Source organism: Macrotis lagotis, chromosome 8 (genome assembly GCF_037893015.1).
Source record: "Macrotis lagotis isolate mMagLag1 chromosome 8, bilby.v1.9.chrom.fasta, whole genome shotgun sequence".
Taxonomy (NCBI): Eukaryota; Metazoa; Chordata; class Mammalia; order Peramelemorphia; family Peramelidae; genus Macrotis; species Macrotis lagotis.
Window position 1 is genome coordinate 110,740,577 of NC_133665.1, and position 16,207 is coordinate 110,756,783.

The window sequence follows — 16,207 nt, forward strand, 5'->3', positions numbered from 1 at the left end:
AACAATTAAGAGGTGGAGAACTAGGTGTGGTTCTGGATCCTCCAGGGGAATCATGAGGACAGGATCACTATGGAAGAAGCCAAGTTGTTGGGTTTTGAGTCTATTCACTCAATCACTCTCTGATGAGGATACCCAGGGGAACTACATCTTCCACTAATAATGACATTCTCTAAGATATACTGTTCCCCCTAGAAGGAAAGAAAAAAATAAACCAACAAGCACATATTTAAGAGCCTACTTTTAACATAAATACAAAAGTAGAAGCAATTCCTGCCTTCTAGGAGCTTACATTAATGCTAACATTAAATTGGAAAAGATAACATGTGCATGGATAATACATAAAAAGTAAATATGAGGGTTTGGGGAAGACAGGTGGAGGTGAAGACACTAGCAATGAGGGAAACTGAGAAAATTTTCATATAAAATGTAGCTCTTGTTCTGAGTTTTGGAGGAAACCTAAGAGGTAGAGGTATATATTTAAGAGTCTACTTGTGCCAGATATTGTCCTCATCACTAAGGACATAAAGACAAGAGTAGAAACAGTTCCTGCCTTCTAGAAGCTTATATTAATGCTAATATTAAATTGGAAGAGATAACATGCACATGGATAATACATAAAAAGTAAATATGAGGGTTTGGGGAAGACACTAGCAATGAGGGAAGTTGAGAAAATTTTTGTATAAAAGGTAGCTCTTGTTCTAAGGTTTGGAGGAAACCTAAGAGGCAGAGGTATGGAGGAAGTCTATTCTAGGAATAGGAGACAGCCAGTGCAAAGATTTAGAGAAGGGAGATGGAGGCCAGTTTGACCAACCATAGAGCTATGAAGGAGTCATATATAATAAAACTGAAAAGAGTTTGTGAAGGGTTTTAAATGCCAGTGAAAAGAGTTTGTTCCCAAAGGTGATAGGGAGCCCTGGAGTTTATACAGTAGAGGAGTGCCATGGTCAGACCTGTTTTTTAGGAAGTAACTTTGACAATAACATGGAGGATGGGTTTGGAGAGGGAAGATACTCGAGTCACGGAGACTGATAAATTAGCAGGCTGTTGCAATAGGCAGGTGAGAGTTGATAAGAGTCTGAACTAAGAGTAATGAGAAGCAGACTGAGTAGAAGATGTGGAGGTAGGAACAATAAGATCTGGCAACTAATTATATTCATTTTTTTCAGATTGTCAACGGCTACTTTGTGCACTTCTTTGCTCCCCAAAACCTCCCTGTTGTGCCCAAGAGTGTAGTCTTTGTCATAGATGTCAGTGGATCCATGTCTGGTCGGAAGTTGGCTCAGGTATGCAATCAACTTACAGAAAATGCCAAGGGAATGAAAACATGACACAAATGTGGAGAATCTGTCATTTATTGTACTGCCAGAAGAGAACTGGTCCAAGGAAACTGTTAGAGACATCTATGCCTTCACAAAGAACCTGGGACAATCTTGACCAGGCAGATGTTATCATTTGTTCTGTTAAGCTGAGAATCACAGAACCTCAGAATCTAAGATTTGGAAGGATTTCAGAACCCATTCGACCACATGGAGATCCCCAATGACTTATCAAGACAGGATTTTTAGGAAGCTTTTCCTTATATCAAGCTTATGACTGGTTCTGCTCTCTAGGGATAAAGCAAAATAAGGTGGGATATAGTTAGTGGAGTGCTGAACTTGGAGTCAGAAAGAACTGTGTTCAAATCCAGCTTTAGACACCTAGCTCTTTTATAAAATGAAATTGGACTAGTCTCTAATGTTTCTTTCAGCTCTAAACCTATGAACTTCATTTTTATCCCCTTAAATTGTATCATCTATTTGATCAATTATTAATGTTAGTCAAGTTCTCTTTAAATCCTAAGTTTCACTCAGTCATTAGCTGTCTCTCTCAACCTTGTATCCTTTACAAGTGTCACCTATATTGTCATCTAAATAATTGATCAGCAGAGGACCAGGGACAGACATCTAGAATACTAGGTCATTTATACATCTCCCTTCATCTTGACACTGATCCATTAGTCTCTACTTTCAGAATCAGTTAGGTGGTATAGTAAACAGAGTACCTGTCCTGGATTCAGGAGGGCTTGAGTTCAAATCCGACCTCAGACACTTGACACTTATTAACTTTGCAAACTTGGGCAAGTCGCTTAACCCTGATTGCCTTGCCTCCAGACCAATCTCTAGTAATCTGGCCACTGGCCACAGATGATTCTGGAGGAGAAAGGGAGGCTGGTGACTTAGCACAGCACTCAATCCACTTATCACTCAAATCCAATTCTCTTGGATGTCACAGCATTATCATTTTTCAAAAGTGAAGGACAAACATCATCATCATCATCATCATCATCATCATCATCATCATCATCACTACTTTCAAATAATTCTATGAGTTCTTAAGTCCAGATATACAAGGACTACATATTCACCATATAAATAAAGAAAACAAGGTCATTCTACCATTTTCTTGATGGACCTGTACTAATCCTTACTGATCATCTTTTCCCTTTCAAATTGTCAGAAATCATCTCTCTTTTCTCATCTCTCTCTCTCTCTCTCTCTTTCATTTCTTCTACTTTCCCCCTCTTTTCTTTCTCTCCTTTCTTCCCTTCTTCCTTCCTTTTCTCTTTTCTTCCTTCCCTCTTTCCTTGCTTCCCTCCTTCCTTTCTTGCCTTCTTTTCTTCCTTCCTTGCCTTTGTTTCACTTCTTCCCTTCCTTCCATTCAAAACTTTACCAGGATTTGAATCCCATTAGCCTAGAGTTTAAATAATATACTTCATTTTCCATCTCTGAAAATCAGTCATCGGGGCAGCTAGGTGGTACAGTGGATAGAGCACCAGCCCTGGAGTCAGGAGTACCTGAGTTCAAATCTGACCTCAGACACTTAATTACCAAGCTGTGTGGCCTTGGGCAAGCCACTGAACGCCATTGCCTTGTAAAAAAACCCTAAAAAAATCAGTCATCATCTCTAATCTTGAGGAACTTCCCTCATTAGCCACGATTTTTTCTTTCAGGATCACCAACAAGGACTTGACAAATACCCTGTGAAATCCTTTTACTAGTCTGGGGCATAATTTCTCTGAACCTAACGACTAATATCACTAAAGGCACCTGGAAGTTCTCTTATGATTTCTTCAACTATTTTAGGTTTCAACTCATTACTTATTTTTTGGACTAATCTTCATTTTCTAAAAATTCTTCTTAATACAAATAACAAGGGGCAGCTAAGCGGCCCAGTGAATAGAGCCTAGGCCCTGGAGTCAGGAAGACTTGAGTTCAAATTTGACTTCAGACACTTGATACTTAACTAGGCCTGTGATCTTGGGCAAGTCACTTAACCCATTGGCTTGCAAAAATGAGAGAGAGAGAGAGAGAGAGAGAGAGAGAGAGAGAGAGAGAGAGAGAGAGAGAAAGAGAGAGATCAGACGTCAAGTAAAAGTTGAATAATTCTACTATCTCTTTGTGTGCATTTTTATCACTCTAAGCAATAAACGTATCTTTTCATTGATCTTCCTTTTCATACCTAATTCATAGGAATAACTGCCACATATAGGACCTTAAACTTTGCAAAATACTACACATATGTGAACTCATTTGATTCTTAGAATAAGTTTTTGAGGTAGATACTATTATCCTCATTTTAGAGATGAGAAACAGGCTCTAGGAGTTTAAATATCTTCCCCAGGATCACACAGTTTAGGAAAAGTCAGAATTAATATTCAAACCTGGGTTATTCTGACTCTAAGTCAAAATTCTACCCACCAATTCACACTGGTTCTGATATTTTAAAGAACAGTGCCACATTTTGTCTATCTAGCTGTTTATTGCCCTTTTGTCTTTTAAATTAACAAAATCAAATCTATTTTTTCTCTTGCAGACAAAGGAGGCACTTCTCCATATCTTGAATGATGTAAGAAAAGATGATTTCTTGAATTTCATTCTGTTTAGCTCAGATGTGACCTCTTGGAAAGAAAATCTGGTCCCAGCCACTCCTGAGAATCTCAAAGAAGCAAGAGACTTTGTACACAACATCAGAGATAGGGGAGGTGAGGAATTGTCAGCAGAGCTGTCCAACTTCATAGTTGGCCAACTCCAAAGGCTCTTTTATCATCTTATTGTCCATCTCCTGGATCCAAGTGGGACTTGACTCAACAAGCACAAACATCTCTGTGTGCTAAGTCCTGCTAGCTTTAGCTAAAAGAGACCAGCTAAGTTTAGGGTTTGGGAAAACATACCTAGGAGTGAGTCTTTGAAAGGAGAGTTGCAGTTTCAAGTTCCTTCAGCCAAACAGGGATTCCTGTCCAAATGTCTTCTTTTTTTTAAATTTTTATTAAAGATATTATTTGAGTTTTACAGTTTTCCCCCAATCTTGCTTCCCTCCCCCCACCCCCACCCCACAGATAGCACTCCGTCAGTCTTTACTTTGTTTCCATGTTGTACCTCGATCCAAATTGGGTGTGATGAGAGAGAAATCATATCCTTAAAGAGAACAGAATTCTCAGAGGTAACCAGATCAAACCATAAGACATCTGGGTTTGTTTTCCGAATTAAAGGGAATAGTCCTTGTACTTTGTTCAAACTCCACAGCTCCTTATCTGGATACAGATGGTACTCTCCTTTGCAGACAGCCCAAAATTGTTCCCAATTGTTGCACTGATGGAATGAGCAAGTCCTTCAAGGTTGAACATCACTCCCATGTTGCTGTTAGGGTGTACAGTGTTTTTCTGGTTCTGCTCATCTCACTCAGCATCAGTTCATGCAAATCCCTCCAGGTTTCCCTGAAATCCCGTCCCTCCTGGTTTCTAATAGAACAATAGTGTTCCATGACATACATATACCACAGTTTGCTAAACCATTCCCCAATTGAAGGACATTTACTGGATTTCCAATTCTTTGCCACCACAAACAGGGCTGCTATAAATATTTTTGCACAAGTAATGTTTTTACCCTTTTCCTCATCTCTTCAGGGTATAGACCCAGTAGTGGTATTGCTGGGTCAAAGGGTATGCACATTTTTGTTGTCCTTTGAGCATCGTCCCAAATAGCTCTCCAGAAGGGTTGGATGAGTTCACAGCTCCACCAACAGTGTAATAGTGTCCCAGATTCCCCACATCCCTTCCAACAATGATCATTATCCTTCCTGGTCATACTGGCCAATCTGAGAGGTGTGAGGTGGTACCTCAGCGAAGCTTTAATTTGCATTTCTCTAATAATTAATGATTTAGAGCATTTTTTCATATGGCTATGGATTGCTTTGATCTCCTCATCTGTAAATTGCCTTTGCAAATCCTTTGACCATTTGTCAATTGGGGAATGGCTTTTTGTTTTAAAAATATGACTCAGTTCTCTGTATATTTTAGAAATGAGTCCTTTGTCAGAATCATTAGTTGTAAAGATTGTTTCCCAATTTACTACTTTTCTTTTGATCTTGATTACATTGGTTTTATCTGTGCAAAACATTTTAATTTAATGTAATTGGTTTTTAGTGATGTTCTCCAACTCTTCCTTAGTCATAAACTGCTCCCCTTTCCATAGATCTGACAAGTAGACTAGTCCTTGATCTTCTAATTTGCTTATAGTATTGTTTTTTTATGTCTATGTCCTGTAACCATTTGGATCTTATCTTGGTAAAGGGTGTGAGGTGTTGGTCTAATCCAAGTTTCTTCCATACTAACTTCCAATTATCCCAGCAGTTTTTATCAAAGAGGGAGTTTTTATCCTGGTGGCCTGACTCTTTGGGTTTATCAAACAGCAGATTACTATAATCCTCTCCTGCTTTTACACCTAGTCTATTCCACTGGTCCACCACTCTATTTCTTAGCCAATACCAAACAGTTTTGATGACTGATGCTTTATAATATAATTTTAGATCGGGTAGGGCTAAGCCACCTTCGTTTGCATTTTTTTTCATTAAGCTCCTGGCAATTCTTGACTTTTTATTTCTCCATATGAATTTACTTAGAATTTTTTCTAGCTCATTAAAGTAATTTTTTGGAATTTTGATTGGTAGGGCACTAAACAGATAGTTTAGTTTTGCTAGAATTGTCATTTTTATTATATTAGCTCTACCTATCCATGAGCAGTTGATATTTTCCCAGTTATTTAAATCTGATTTAATTTGTGTGAGAAGTGTTTTATAATTGTTTTCAAAAAAGATTCTGAGTCTGTTTTGGCAAATAGACTCCCAAGTATTTTACACTGTCTGAGGTTACTTTGAATGGAATTTCTCTTTCTAGCTCTTCCTGCTGTTTCTTGCTAGTCATATATAGGAAAGTTGAGGATTTATGGGGGTTTATTTTATAACCTGCAACTTTGCTAAAATTGCTAACTGTTTCCAGTAGTTTTTTAGATGATTTCTTGGGATTCTCTAGGTAGACCATCATGTCATCTGTGAATAGTGAGAGTTTTGTCTCTTCCTTCCCAATTCTAATTCCTTTAATTCCTTTTTCTTCTCTAATTGCTGATGCCAACATTTCTAATACAATATTGAATAGTAGTGGTGATAATGGGCACCCTTGTTTAACCCCTGATCTTATTGGGAATGCCTCTAGCCTCTCCCCATTGAGTATAATGCTTGTTGATGGTTTCAGATAGATACTGCTAATTATTTTTAGGAACAGTCCATTTATTCCTACACTCTCTAGTGTTTTTAATAGGAATGGATGCTGTATTTTGTCAAAAGCTTTCTCAGCATCTATTGATATGATCATATGGTTTCTGATAGGTTTGTTATTGATATAATTGAGTATACTAACAGTTTTCCTAATATTGAACCAACCCTGCATTCCTGGAATAAATCCTACTTGATCATAATGTATTATCCTAATGATGACTTGTAGTCATTTTGCTAAGATTTTATTTAGGATTTTTGCGTCTATATTCATCAGGGAAATAGGTCTATAATTTTCTTTCTCTGTTTTAACTCTTCCTGGTTTAAGTAGCAGTACCATATTGGTTTCATAGAAAGAGTTAGGCAGAGTTCCATCTTTCCCTATTTTCCCAAAGAGTTTATATAGGTTTGGAACCAATTGTTCCTTAAATGTTTGGTAGAATTCACTTGTGAATCCATCAGGCCCTGGAGATTTTTTTTAGGGAGTTCACTAATGGCTTGTTGCCAAATGTCTTCTGGCTCCCTTCTGGAGCCTCATAAGTTCTTGAGTCATGTATAGAGACAGTGAGTTATAAAGAAAAAAAATGAGAAGGTATATGATACAATATGGTAGAACTGGACAGACCTTGGAGACCCCCTTATCCAGGGGTTCTTAATTGTGAATTTTTTTAAATAGTACTTTGAAAATTATATTTCAATATAAATGGTTTTCTCTGTAATCCTTTGCATTTTATTTGATGCATTTAAAAGCATTATTCTAAGAAAGGGAATCATTCAGCTTCACCAGTTTGCAAAAGGGTCCAAGACATTCACAAAAAATAGTTAAGAATCCCTGGACTGGTTCAGTCCTCTCATTTTAAATTTGAAGCTGAAGCCTAGAGAGAGGCATTTTCCAAAGTCAGGCAATGACTCAGTTGTAAAGCCTGGCCTCCTCAGTCCTGGGTCTAGTACTATTTCTGTTGCCCCAAACTATGCTGCTTGAGACTATGAGTAGGAGGTTGCATGAGGCTAGAACATTGGTGTTATTTCGGTGGGGGGGGGGGTCATTAGTGGTCAGGAAATTGGCAGATAGACCTTACCTTGGGATGAATCTTAACTGAGGCCCTGGTTATAGACCCTGATTTTTATAGAAGCTACCATCATCAGATTGGGAACCCAAGAGGATCTCAAGACTGGAGAGTATGTGACCAACTCATTCCATTGCTAGCATTTTGAGATAAGGCAATACTCAAAGATATTTTTAAGGCCTTCCTTGTTTGAGTCAGGTGGCTCAGCAAAATTAGACCTCAGGTCTGGGTTTAATCCTCATTACTTAACTTCTCTTTAATGCAAAGTCATCTCCTGTAGTCTGTCACTTATATAGGTGCTTTTGGTCACAAAGGGAACTGAGCAAAAGAATCAGATGGTTATTGAAAGTTAGAGATACAGCCCAGTGCTTGTATCAAACCATCAATCAGCAACACATACATTAAATACCTATTATTTACTAGCCACTATGCCAAGTCCTAGAGATACACCTACAATAAATGAAACCCCTCTACTCAAAGGAGCTTATATTCCAAGTTCAATGGTCCTGCTTTGACAAAACACTCATTCATTTTGTGACTTTTTCTCTCTCTCTGGGTTTCAGCCTCCTCCACAAAATTAGGGGAGTGTTTAAGCAGGGTGGTATAATGTTTAGAACTCTGGTCCTGGAGATCTGGGTTTAAATTCTGCCTCAGACACTAGCTAGTCAATCACGGACAAGACACTTGGACTTTCATATACTTGTTATTTAATCTGTGAAATGGGAATAACATTTGTTTGACCTTACTCTTAAGGTTTTTGTGAAGAAAAATCTCTGTGAAACTGAAAACACCATATAAATGTCAGTTATTATTTCCAAGTCTAGAATTCTAGTTTCCAGGATTTATCCCAATCTTAAACACATTATGCCCAGGAAGCAAGAGACTTTGTACACAACATTAGAGATAGAGGACATAAGGAATTATGTTGGCCAATCCCAAAGGCTCTTTTGTCATCTTATTGTCCCCTCTTCTGGATCCAAGTTTGACTTGGATCCAGGAATACACTCCAAAAAGAACAACTCTGAGATACTTTGTTTAAACTATTTAAGCATGGGGTGAATTTTATCACTGGCTCCCAGGTCTCTCTACCTTCTCAAATCTATCCTTTCCCAAGGATCAAGCAGATTACCAGCTACCCTGTCCTTCAGTTGCCTGGAAGCAGGTGATCCTCTCCTTGCTGATCAGTCAGATGTGGCACCTTTGTCCTGGATGGGCCATGCTTCTCTGACTCCTCATAGTTCTTTCCATAGAGCCTCTTAAATATTCATTTTTTTCTGAGTGATGATAATAATAAATGTCTAAGTAAGAATAGCAACTAGTAAATACAACACTTTAAAATTTGCAAAGCATAACATATCTTTGAAGAGATTCTAATTTGTTCCTTGCTTTCTGCTGTTGGAGCTTAATTAGTCCCCTTACAGTGCCCAGGAAACTTTTGTTTGGGTTTCTCTACCAATCAGCTTTTACGGAAAGATCTTAGTATAAATGTATCTCTAGAAATGTCTTTGGAACTAAAGCAGGATATATGGATGAATGAATAAATGATTGTATCTTAGAACTTTGAAGAAATTTCCCCAAACTCAAATCTGTCCCTCTGCCATAATAATGCTATTTTAAAATATTTTTTCCAATTAATAAGCATTTATTTTTCTTACTTCCTTCTCTATCCCACTTGGGGGAATAAAGCAAAAGAAAAATTTTTCATGTGAACAACCACATCGATCAAAAACATCTGGGATTTTTTTAGTTGTGGGTATGATGTCTACTTTATTGGTGGCCTTCAAGAGTTGTTACAACCAAAGAAATCCATCAATCTGTGGTCAAGCTGGTGATGACATAATCTGAATTTAACCAGGGTGGTGCTCAGATCACAGACATGCTTTTTATTACCAGGTCTATTCTCAAAATTTTTCCAAAAGGGTAACATCTGTCTACTCATTGAAGGTAGTTTATCTCCATAACAGTGGAGGACTCCCATGGCATCTTCCTCTCAGGTAGAAAAATTACCATCATACTGCCCCACACTCAGAGAATGTTTTTACACAATTCCAAGGCATTTGGGATTCTCACAATAGCTTAGTAATGTAGCTAGGTACAAAGACTGCCATTTCTGTTATACAAATGAGGAAAAGGAGACTCAAAGAGAGTAAACCTCCTTAAAGAGGAGGCTCCTGGCTGTGTAACTTATTAGTAGGGAATTTGGAACCAGATTCTAAATCTTCTTAGATATTCTAACCATTGCAAAGGGAAGACCAAGGAGCTCTCCTTCAACAGAATTTTGTCTTTCTTTCTGTCTGTCTGTGTCATAGCAACCAACATCAATGATGCCCTTCTCAGAGCCATTGAGATGGTGAACAAAGCTCAAGAGATGAAAATCATCCCCGAGAGAAGTACATCTATAATCATCATGCTGACAGATGGGGAAGCCAATACTGGTAGGTGGCTGAGCAACAGAAAAGGTGGGAGAGATGTAGTGAGTTATGAGAAAGCAGGTCTACTGACAAAGAAGTCCCGACGCCTGGTGGGAGGAAGTTGCATAGTTGTTGTATTGCAACTCACAGGTCAGGGTTTGGGAGTAGCACTCCCAACTCACTTTACATGAGGGAAAAAATCATTTGAGATAGCTCCTACCTCTTCTGTTCTCTTTTGCTTTCTCAACCCCACAAGACCAGTAGCTTATACATCACATCTTCTGTTCTAGGGGTGCTCTGGATAGGGCAATTTAATTGTCCAAGGGATGAATCAGATCCCTTGCTAAACCCAATCCCAAGGCACTTGCACATTCATTGTTACTTGGGATTCTCACAACTTAGTGGTGTAGTTAGCACAAAGATTGCCATGTCTGTTTTACAAATGGGGAAAAGGAAGCTCAAAGAGGGTAAAGCTCCTTAGAGAGGAGGCTCATGACTGTGTAACTTATTAGTGGGGAATTTTTCATCAATCAAAAGAGGGTTTCCTAAATCGTTTTCCAAGTCTCTTTCCCCCATTCTTCATTCGCTCCATTGAGTCCAGCTCAGAATTGAGATCTGACTCATTTGTTCTCCCTTTTACAGGAGAAAGTAGAGTTGACAAAATCCAGGAGAATGTGAGGAATGCCATTGGAGGAAAATTTCCCTTATATAACCTTGGTTTTGGCAGTGATGTCAATTATAACTTCCTGGAAAAGATGGCACTGGAGAATAATGGTTTGGCTCGAAGAATATATGAAGACTCTGATGCCAACTTACAAATGCAGGTACAAGTCAAACCCTAGATCAGTAAAGACCCTATCCTCACCATCTTGGGCACAAGAAACAACCATTCTATGCTTCTCATTTCTACTTCTAGAATTTTTTTTATCCTAACCTCAAAGCCCAAGATTCTATGTATTTGATTTCTATAATTTTATGATTCTAATGTATAAATTCTCATAAGAAAAGGAATAGATCGTTTTTTGATCAGACCCTGAAGTCAGGATGATCTAGGCTTAAGGTTTTTCTCTGATGCAATAGCTGTGTGACCAAAGATAAGTTATTAAAATCCTCAGTGCCTGGACAACTATAAATTCCAGTTGAGTTGCCATTCTATGTCAGTGGTGAGAGTTTTTACATTGAGAGTTCCCTACAACAATTAAATAATAAATCTATAACTAATATCCATCACATCCCCTTACCCTCAAGAAGACCCCAAGATTACTGCCACATTCTTTCTTTCCCATGTATTAACCAATTATTCCATTTCAAGATCCATGATTCTAATTTACAAGACTAAAATTTCACCACCCTAATTTCTACTAAGCTAATGATTTTTAACTTTCACCTGAAAGATCTTATGATTCTGATTCAGAAGCCTGGAATCCAATAACCCTTTCTTCCAGTCTTTGAGTATAAATTCCAAGGTCAAGTTTCCATATTATTGGGATCCCTTTGCTGAGGAAAATCTGGGAGGTCAGATCTGCTATGCTATTCAGGAGAACTCTTCCCAAAATGACAATATCCATAAATGCTTAGCAGGGTTGTCTTCCCTATTTCTCAATCACAAGGCCACAATTTCTCTCCCTTGTGTGGTTAAAAGCTACTTAAGTGTGAAGGTGAAATATCCCTGATATTCTGGAAGACTCAGGAAACTTGTTCCAAGACCTTGGCAATCAGGGGTGACTGTGTCCTAACATGTTTCTCAGGGTTTCTATGATGAAGTGGCCAACCCTCTGCTCATCAATGTGGACTTGCAGTACCCGCAGAATGCCATCACTGATATCACCCGGAACAACTACCAGCATTTCTATGATGGCTCTGAGATTGTGGTGGCTGGGAAACTGGTGGATTTTGAGTCAAACAGCTTCATCGCTGATGTGAAAGGACATGGTGTGAGTCTCTGTCTGGATTGGAGACTGCTAATCAGAAGGGAGATTGTCTCAATACGATACCTGACCTGCCAGCTTGGGATTTGGTGCTGGAGGTGCTTTTTTATGGATGATACAGATCCCAGTGCTAGGAAAGTGCTTGATTTCCTCCTATGGAAATTTTGGAAAGCAATGACAATCACCTCTCCGTATGAACCTGAGAAAGTGCAGAAACACTGTCCCAATATATTAATATGTCCCGCCTAATCAGGGTTTTGGCATGAGACAGAGTGGTAAGTCTTTGTCTTAGCCTAGAAAAGCAAATCCCCATAGGCAGTAAGAATTACCCATTGACACCCTGTTAAAATGACAAAGATAACTCAGGATTGATTTTCAGAGACCTAGACCTTGATCTCCTATTGAACAACTTCCCCTTCCCTATTTCTGGCAAAGTCAGGATCCTGCCTTTCATCCTTTTTCCACTCTCTCTAGGCCTTAAATGATCTGACATTCACAGAAGAAGTGGACATGACAGAACTGGAGACAGCCCTTGAAGAGCAAGAATACATCTTTGGGGACTACATTGAGAGACTCTGGGCCTACCTCACTATTGAACAGCTCTTAGAAAAACGGTAAACCTATTCACCCCTTCCTCCTATCCAAAACTCTGATGTCAGCATATCCCCTGGTTCAGGATCCCTCAAGACTCTTGAGTTCACTTGGACAAGGTATAACTTTTGGAGTCTCCCTTAGAAGGCTAATTTGGTCTTTGGCTCATCATACCAAATATTTACTCAGCATTAACTCTCCTTAGGGTAAAAAAAAAAACTGATCAGGAAATTGTTAGCAGGGCAACACTGATTTTCTGGTGAAATCTTTCTCTTTCACTAAATTTTACACAGTCTCTCCCAGACTCATGATGCCTCCTTGTTATTTGGGTTAATCCCACCAAGATTTGACAGGCAAACAAATCCTTTGCCACTGGACCTGCACCATCCAAATAACTCACTGAGATAGTGAGGAGTGGCAAAATCGTGATGTTTTTCTCAACGATGTCCTAGTTTTATGCTCCTTGCTTCTGCTCCTCTGTCTGTGAGACCCATGTGGGCATCCTCTCTCCAAGAAGCATGCCACTAAGGAACTCCTTTTTTCCTCTCTAGAAACCTGATCCTCAAACTCTTGAACTTGGAGTTACTTCCAAGGCAACTTGAAGCCTAACATTACCCAAGACATGGTCCTTCTCTGGCTAGAAGGCCAGAGTTGGAAGCAAACAACCTAGGAAATTTCCTTTCCTCTAATATGGAGGTATTTGTGGGATGTTGTCTATGAATTTGCCTTGGTCTCTTGGGCTAGTGTAGGTCACTTCCCTGGGTTTATTTCCCAATCCAATTACTAATGGCCCCAGTGAGAGACTGTGTCCATCCAAAGACTCCATCTACTATCACTGTTTTTCTTGACCTTTATCTTGCCAGGACCAAGGCACAGTCTTAGTGACTCTCTTCTTTGAGAAGCATAAAGGTGAAAAGATGTCAGATAACTAGAGTGTCAGTGATCTTTACTAAGCCAATACACAAAGGTGGCCCCACTTTAACATAAAAAGCCATCTTAGGGGTAATCTGGGTCTCTGAAAATCAATCATGAATTATCTTTTGTCATATTAACAAGGTGTCAGTGGGCAATTTTTACTGTCTTTGGGGATTTGTTTTCTAGCCCTAGACAAAGACTTACCACTCTGTAAACTTAGGGGCAGCTAGATGACTCATCTACAAAACACAGAGGCTGGAATCACAGAGCCCTGAATTCAAATCCAGCTTTACACGCTTACTAGCTCTATGACCCTGGGCAAGTCACTTAACCTCTATCTTACTCCACTGGAGAAGGAAGAAAGGTACTCTAGAATCTTTGCCAAGAAAACCCCTGAAAAGCATGGTCCATGGGGGATCATAAAAAGTCAGACACAAATGACAACAATAACAAATTTATCAAATTGTCTGGGGAAATTTCCCCTTCCATCATTCTTCTATGCTAATAATTACCATTTAGTAGTACAATCTGGGACTGATTTTTTTGTTTAACATCCTCTCAGCTAGGGCTTCCTCGGTTCCTCAAGTGCTTTCCTGAATTGAATTCTTCTCTTCTTGTCCTCACCCCATCTCTCAAGTACTGAACCCACCTGGTAGGGGCTGAATCAGTGCCCAGGTCTTCTTTGGCTTTATGTGTTTGACTCTGTTTTAGGAAATTATTTTCAGGTATTAGTGTTGAATTGTGCTATGGTTCACAGATAGACCTCTAAGGGCAACATTTTAAATAAAGACCATAACCTCCAGGCCTGTCTCAGTTATTTCAGAGCCCAGACACTGATGCTAGGGAACCAATCCATCTTTGAGTGGTCACGATGCATCCATGACACATGTGGCCTCAGAGAATACACAGTCTTATGCATAAATAGGACTCACACAAATGAGCTGTTAAGGAAGGTAAAGAGAAGGGCCATGTTCATTATTACATTATATTAACAATGGAGGATATTGTGAGAAGGGAGTTCTGGATTTCATCTGTTCAGGGTGTTCAGTTCTTTGCTTGTTCCCTCACAGAAAGAATGCTCATGGGGAAGAGAAGGAGAACTTGACAGCTCAAGCCTTGGATCTGTCCTTAAAGTACCATTTTGTGACACCATTGACATCCATGGTGGTCACCAAACCTGAAGACAATGAAGAATCAGAGGCCATTGCAGACAAGCCTGGGGAAGGTAGGGGGCCAGAGACCATGCTTTGAAAGGATCTCAGACCAAAGGGACCAGGAGCCTGGCTTGGGTGGATCCAGAGTTCAGATAGGCTGCAAACACTCTACAGATTGGAGACAATGGATTATGGGGTAGAATGGCACTAGGCCAGGAATAAGAAAACCTGGATTCAAGTCCCTATGGTATCATTAATTCACTGGGGGACTTTTGTCACATCACGCAGTCACTATGGGCTTCAGTTTCCACCCTCTATATAATAAGGGCAACGGACTAGGCAACCCTTAAGGATAGTTTCACTACATAATACTTTGGATCTATCCATTTTCAACACGAATGAATCATGTCTCTATTCATTCAAAATTTGAGATCAGTAACCGCTTTAGGTTTCTATGCATCTGACACCCTTTGACTTCTCTCTTTTCTTTTCCCTCACCACTTGACTGACTGGGAAAACAGAAGGTAAGTACTCAGACGTGCTGTTGGCTGGGGTTTGCTAGGGGATCATGGGAAGAGGGGAAATAGGACAGCATGTCCCAAGCAATATCCCAGTTTCCCTGAATCCTCCCATGCTGCTTGATCTCTGAATCCATTTTCTAAAAGATCCAGATCCCCTAACAAATATAAGGAATTATTTACCTCCCTCCAATATACTACACCAACAGCTTGACATTCACAGCCCCTATTGGAGTACTAGTTTTACTCTTCACCCCCCAATCAACAATAGTGTTATAAAGGGAATCCCAACCTCTTCCCATCATTTCCCAAAGTTTATCTCATAGGTGCCTCAGACATCATGGCCTGAGGTTCTCATGCAGGAAACTCAGAGAGGCTTTAGACTAAGCACATGTGTTGTGGTAGGAACCCTGAGTTGAACTATTGAGTTGGAAATGGTAGGAAAAATAAGGAACTTTCCCAAATAAATAGAGAGGCAATGTGGTGAAGTGAGACTATTCCTCCTAAGATAATGTTTGGAGTCAAAAGACCAGACTTTTCCAGTTATATAGTCTGACTTTGGGCAAGTCACTTATTCTCTCTGATTCTCAGTTCCTTCATATTTAAAATGAGGATAATGATACTTGTACTATATACCTAATAGCATAGTTTTGTCAATTTAGAGCTATAGATATAGGAACTATTTTTATCATAAGTTATTAGCTTTAGAACACAAACCTCTAAATATCCTTCCCTTGAATTCCAAAGGCAGGAAGAAAGAGGTATAACACCTCATAGACTTTAGTGATGGAAGAACCTGGATATCATCTACATTTCCTCATTTTACAAGTGAGGAAACTGAGATTAAAGCCATCATGAGACTTGCCCATGGTTACTCACTAGTAACTGTCAGAGCAAGGATATGAACACAGGTCTCAATGATAAAATCAGAGCTTATTTAACTATCCTGTTATAATATCTCCTTTTTAGGGTCACACCTTTACCAGAGATACCTTTGCTCCAATGGTCCAACCCAAGTCCAAATTTTGAAGGGGTTAT

General features: G+C 39.3%; 1 protein-coding gene across 1 annotated transcript in view; it reads left to right on the top strand.

The window, feature by feature from the left end:
• Positions 1-16,207, top strand: part of LOC141496082 (inter-alpha-trypsin inhibitor heavy chain H3-like) — a 32,684-nt gene that overhangs the window by 11,545 nt on the left and 4,932 nt on the right. Inside the window, exons 8-14 of the mRNA XM_074198208.1 lie at positions 1,167-1,283; positions 3,853-4,021; positions 9,962-10,087; positions 10,706-10,887; positions 11,812-11,997; positions 12,466-12,605; positions 14,568-14,722. Of these exons, the coding sequence (XP_074054309.1) occupies positions 1,167-1,283; positions 3,853-4,021; positions 9,962-10,087; positions 10,706-10,887; positions 11,812-11,997; positions 12,466-12,605; positions 14,568-14,722 (1,075 nt within the window). The remainder of the gene's footprint in view (positions 1-1,166; positions 1,284-3,852; positions 4,022-9,961; positions 10,088-10,705; positions 10,888-11,811; positions 11,998-12,465; positions 12,606-14,567; positions 14,723-16,207) is intronic.